Source organism: Ursus maritimus, unplaced genomic scaffold (assembly GCF_017311325.1).
Source record: "Ursus maritimus isolate PB19 unplaced genomic scaffold, ASM1731132v1 scaffold_22, whole genome shotgun sequence".
Lineage (NCBI taxonomy): Eukaryota > Metazoa > Chordata > Mammalia > Carnivora > Ursidae > Ursus > Ursus maritimus.
Window position 1 is genome coordinate 24,879,772 of NW_024424675.1, and position 6,000 is coordinate 24,885,771.

General features: G+C 44.5%; 1 protein-coding gene across 5 annotated transcripts in view; it reads right to left on the reverse strand.

Annotated features, from left to right (window-relative positions):
- The window catches only part of LOC103669912 (transient receptor potential cation channel subfamily C member 4 associated protein), a 66,415-nt gene extending 60,675 nt beyond the window's left edge, over window positions 1–5,740 (reverse strand). For all 5 annotated transcript variants that reach the window (XM_040638226.1, XM_040638224.1, XM_040638225.1 and 2 more), the window contains exon 1: window positions 5,547–5,740. In XM_040638226.1, the coding sequence (XP_040494160.1) occupies window positions 5,547–5,714 (168 nt within the window). In that variant the 5' untranslated portion in view covers window positions 5,715–5,740. The remainder of the gene's footprint in view (window positions 1–5,546) is intronic.
- Window positions 5,741–6,000: the final 260 nt, after the last annotated feature.

The following is a 6,000-nucleotide window of genomic DNA, read 5'->3' on the forward strand; positions in this document are numbered from 1 at the left end:
TTTAAACTCAAAGGGAAACAAAAAAAATATACAAAGCATACACTACTATATGGCCCTACTGCAAACAATGATATCAGCATGATCACCATCATATAAATACTTAACACCAACAGGCCAAACTGTGATGTAACTAAATTAGGAGAATGAAAAAGAAATATGTGGCAAAGGGTGTTGTGAATTAAATCCTAGTTTACAAGAGATAGTGTCTAAAATTGAAAAGTCAAGAAATAGCCATAAAAGCATGTTACTTAAAAATACTGGCTCTCCTGGGGAGCCCGCATGGCTCAGTCATTAAGCGTCTGCCTTTGGCCCAGGTCATGACCCCAGGGTCCTGGGATCAAGCCCTGCATCAGGCTCCCTGTTCAGCGGAGAGCCTGCTTCTCCCTTTCTCACTCCCCCTGCTTGTGTTCCGTTTCTCACTGTCTCTCTCTCTCTCTCTCAAGAAAAGAAAGGAAAGAAAGAAAAGAAAGAAAGGAAAAAAAGAAAGAAGAAAAGAAAGAAATACTGGCTATCCTGTTTCCTGCAGGACCCTCCCCCTGCAAAACAAACAGCTACAATGTGGACAGTGGTCGTGTGGGGAGGGTTAGAATCTGGGGATAAAAAGTGGGGCAGGGCCCGGCCATTTTTAATTACAAGGCTCATGATACCCAGAGAGTTTCCCTATCATATTCCAAATATTCAACCACACAAGGAATTTCTTTACGACGTCTACATTGTCTTACAAGGCATTTACTCCCATTTAAAAATAATCATTTGGATTTTGTTTTCCTTGTGAACAGCTGAGTACTGTGATGAAGAGCCACCAATCCAGTCATCTTCAAAGCTGAATTACTGGCAGGTGTTGTATGGGTTTCTTCTCTTGGAGTACTTGTGGTCTGACAGTTTATAGCAGTGATAATCTCTTACATCATGCTGCCTAAGCTGTCAACCTGTTCAGTGGATGTGACATTTCCAGACACTTAGTTTTCATTGACTTATTGTCTTTACTGCTTTTCTTTTTAAATAAAGGCTGAATTTCATAAACATAAATGTTTATCTTGTTTAGTCCCAAGTGTAAGATAGCTTTTTAAAAATTTATTTATTTTTGAGAGAAATAGAGAGTGTGCACAAGCAAGGGGGAGGGGGCAGAGGGAGAAGCGGACTCCCCGCTGAGCCAGGAACCCAATGTGGGACTTGATCCCAGGACCCTGGGATCATAACCTGAGCCGAAGGCAGATGCTTAACTGAGCATACAGGCACCCTAGTCCTAAGTATAAGATATCTTATGTCTTACTATATATTAAAAGCAAGTAAATAGAGGTCTTAAAAAATAACTCATGAAGATGAAATACTTTGTTAGGGTATTCTGATAATAAATGTTAACCAAGGAATACCTGTGTCCACTTTAATGGGATTTGTTTTGTTTCAATATAATTAGGAGTGAATTTTATGGTTTCTAAATACAAAAACTTCCTGTTAAAATGAACAGTATGTCTATTTTTAATTTATGAGAATTTATCCTATCCACGGGTTTTTCAATACCAAACTGCCCTTGACAGGCAAGGGGACTCTATTTGACTTAAACCCCTACATTTCACAAATCTAATGCAGGATGAGGCTAAAACAAGTTGCGCTTACTGAAATTTAAAAAAAAAGAAAAAGAAAAAAAAAGGAGGTGTCAATCTCAAGAAAAAGTATGAGGTAACATTCAGGTAGAAGTTAGATACGCCAGTAATCTTGAAGGAAGCAACAACTAGCATTTGGGAAACAGAATGAGGATGCCATAACCTAGTTTGTCACCAGACTGCTAAACTGAAGGACTAGCTCTAGGGGTGGTGGGTCATGACCTGTGTGAGTTACTCTGCCTTGAGCCCAGGGTTTGCCTAGTCTGTCCCTTTCCCTCAACTTCTACTGATCATGCAGGTCTTGTGCACCCACTGTGAGGAATGCAGATTTGATTCTAACTGCAGTGGGATGCCACCGCAGGGCTTTAAGCAAGGGATCTGTAAGATCTAATTTGCTGTAAGGATCAAATGTGCTGATAAATGTACACAGGCTCTGTAAACACTAAAGCATTACACCAGCATTACTTTATCACCTTGACAGAGGACAAATTAAACGGGAGGAAAGAAAGGAAAATATATTAAAACCCACCTAGCACAGGCCTGTTCTAAATCAGGTGGTCTGTAGTCTTCTCCCAGACTTCTCTTAAATCCCATTTAGGGAAATAGGGAAGACCGGGGGACAATCAGGTTTGGTGAAAGAGGAATCAGGGAATCAGGAATTTTATTTGACATATTAAGTTTGAGATGCCCACTAGACATCTAAGTGGAGGTGTTGAGAAGATATCTGGATATACCCATCTGAAGCTAATGGGAGAAATCTGGATGGAAATATAGATTTAGGATCCATCAGAATATAGAGAATTTGTTAAACAATACTTGCTAACCTTTATAGCATGCTTACTATATTTTAAAACACCTTTTAAGTGCTTTATATGTATACACTCACTTGATCCTTACCACATTCTTACAGACTAGGTCTCACAATTAGCCCAATTCTACAAATGAAGAAACTGAGGTATAAAGAGATAAGTCACTTGCCTAAACACAGACAGCAAGTATGTACCAGAGCTGGGATTCAAACCTAGGATATCTGACTCTAGAACTCTTAAAAGCCATGAGACTGTTTAGCAGTAGAGACAGGATTGAGGAGGAGGAAGACTGAGCCCTCACAAACAGTATTTCAAATCAAACACTTTTCTGAGTCCTGGGTATCAAGGGCCTGACACTGTTTCAGGCTCTGAAAGTACCTTAAGACCAAGTCCCTTAAGAAGCCCAGTCTAATAGCTGCAAGCCGACGGCGACTATTTACTGAACATCTACTATCTGCCTCACGCTGGCCAACCTTTTCAGAGACACGATGTCACTTAATCCTCCAAACAGCCCTATGAGATAGATATTATTATTACCATTTTAGAAATAAGGAAACAGAGCTTCAGGAAGTTTAACATAATCTAGGTCCCTCAACTAGTAAGTGACAGAACTAGGGTTCAATCTAGGTCCACCTTCCTTCAAAATATGGTCTTCTACCAGGAAATCCTGTTATATGCTACCACATGGATGAACTTTGAGGACTTTAAGCTGAATTGGAATAAGCCGGTCACAAAAAGACAAATAGCGTTTGATTCGACTTCTATGAAGTATCGAAAGTAGTCAAATTCATAGAAACATAAAGTAGAATGGTAGTTGCCAGGGGCTGGGGAAAGGGGGTGGGAGGGGAGTTGTTTAATGGGTATAGAGTTGCAGACTGGCAAAATGAAAAAATCCTGGAACTCTGATTCACAACAATGTGAATACACTTAACACTACTGAATTGTACACTTAAAAATGAGTAAGATGGGAAACTTCATGTTATGTGTTCACCACAACTTAAAAAAATTGTTTTTCAATTTGGTCCTTCCCAATATACCACATGCCATAATGGACACGCTTACTGTGCTACGGAAATGCACAGTAAGGAAAGCATTTACCTGTAATGTGGGGGAAAGGGGGTGTGTGGGGCAAGGAAGAAATGAAGGGAAGTTACCAAGAAAGGATACAAGTTATATTTTGAGACCTTTAGTTGAAATATAATGAATAAAGCTAAGACTATTGACAGAATTGTAATGAACCACATTTGAAAGATGAAATTCCCCACTTTATCCTCACCAGAGTTTTAGGAAGATCTCTCCATCTCAACATCTGAAAGAGCTTCCACACTTGCATACAACTACTGATTACCACAATAATCACTCTAAACCAGGCTCAAGAATATCCTAGCACCCTTCCATCTGGTGAGCTTCTCCAATCTCCTCTCATTCCAAGTCATCCAGCACTGGAAACAAATTAAGTGTCCTAAATTGCCTCATTTATTATGCCGAATGCCTTTTGTGGCTCCCTACTGCCCTCAGAATGTAAAGTAGCAAGATGGGTGTTTAGTAGATCATCACCTAAATTTTCGGAGCCTCAGTTTCCTCATCTGTGTTGAGAGCGGAGTCCTGACACCTCATTCGAAAGACTAAAGATTAAATGAAGACACTGTTTGTATACCTTGCACAATGTTTGATCCGAAGTATGTGCTCAGTGAAGGTGAGTTAGCTCCCTTTCTACCTGTCCCTGCAACCCAGCTAGGTAAGGCATTTTGGTTTAAAGAGCAAGTCTTTCCAGGATGTTAAGGCAGATAGAGAAGAATGCAGGGGGAAAAAGTTGCTCAACTCTGATTATCTGATGTTCAGGAAAATACTGCTAACCCAGAACTGGTTCTTCATCTGTAACCCGTTAACACAGAGACCACCTGGTTTTTATCTTTATTCTGTCCTTTTAATCATATGAGTAATACTGAAATGGCAAGTTTATAGATATATATAGTATACTGTGAGAAATCTCACTCCCATTTTCTCCCTCATCTACCCAATCGCCATCGACCCCCACCAACCACTGTGTTAGTTTCTTGTGTATCCTTCAAAAAGTTTCTATATGCAAAAGCTGTCTTTAAATTAAGCTAATGTTTTACCGGTGTGTTTGCAACCTAAGTTTTGGGAATGAAAGGGGGGTAGTGGGAGCGAGGAGCCTAGGTCTTTTCATCCTGCCTTACCCTAAAGCAGTGTCCTTCATTCATTCAAAAAATACTAATCACATATTGGGTGCCTATTATAAGCCAAATAGCAAGTACAGCATTAACTAACTGGTTATCTTTCAACCATTACTAAGCAACAAAATGCACTTAACGCTTTACACAATTGTCTCCATTGATCCTCACACCACCTTAAGAGGCAAGTTACTAATTATCATCTCCTTTTTACAAATGAGAAAACTGAGGCACGGAAAGGTAACTTGCTCAAGCAAGGCTTTGAATCCAGGCCTGACTCCAAAGTCCTCGCTCTTAAGCATGACGCTCTACATTGGCTAAACAGATACAGTCCCTGCACCCTTTGGAGCTCAGCCTAACGTGGGATACAGGCGAGAAAAAGGGTAGACAACAAAGAAATATGTAATTACAGACTAAGAAAGTAATGTGAACGAAAGGAATTCAGGGCTGTGATTGAATAACAATGGGGACCTACTTTAGAAGTGGGGTAGGGGGTAGTGTCAAGGAATGGCCTTTCTGAGAGAATGACATTTATGATACGCTTAGGAACCGTTCCGGGACTGCAATAATGACCCACCACCCAATTCACGGGGGAGAAACTCGCGGCCCTTAGAAGCTAAACCAAACTCGCTCAGGGTCCCCCAGACGTGCAGACGTGGCGCAGGGTTGGGAGGATCCAGGAGCTGGGCCCAGGGCTCGTACACGCCATCGATGCCCGATGCAGCCAGGCCCGCTCGGCCCCTAAGCAGGGCCTCTCGCCGGCTGCTGCCTACCGCCGCGCGGCGGCTGACAGCATCCGGACAGCCTGCAGGGAGGCCCCGCGGCCAGCGAAGAGGGGTCGGGCCCGTACTGCGGCGGCCTGGAAAGGCCTCTTCTCCGGCCCCCCGCCAGCTCCCGCCCGGTCCGCCCCGCCCCGCCCCTCCGGGCCGGCTTCGTACCTGCACGGCCCGGACCAGGCCCCGGCCGGTCAGCTGACCCTGCCGCAGCTGCAGGAGAATGTTACCGGGCCGCGGCCGGCCGCCCCATCCGCCCCAAGCCGCCACCGTCGCCGCTGCCCGTCGCCCTCGGCCGGCCCCAGACCCAGCAGCCGCCGGCGCTGCCGCCATGTCTCCTCGTCCGACAAACAGGAATCAAGCGGCCCCGGGGCCGCGGAGATTTCTACGGGGCGGCGGAGGGGTCGCCGCAGCGCCCCCAGCGGGCCAACGGCGGAGGCGCAAGCCGCGTGGCAGGGGCCGTGCGCGCCGCGGACCCTACTGGGATATGTAGTCTTGCTCTCAGGCGGGGCAGGTGCGATATTGAGATGTGGCGTTTCCTGCGCCACTTGATTTTGGGGCCCCTCGATCCAGAATTTTCGGCGAGGTCCGCCGAGGTCAAAGGCAAGTCCTGCTTGAG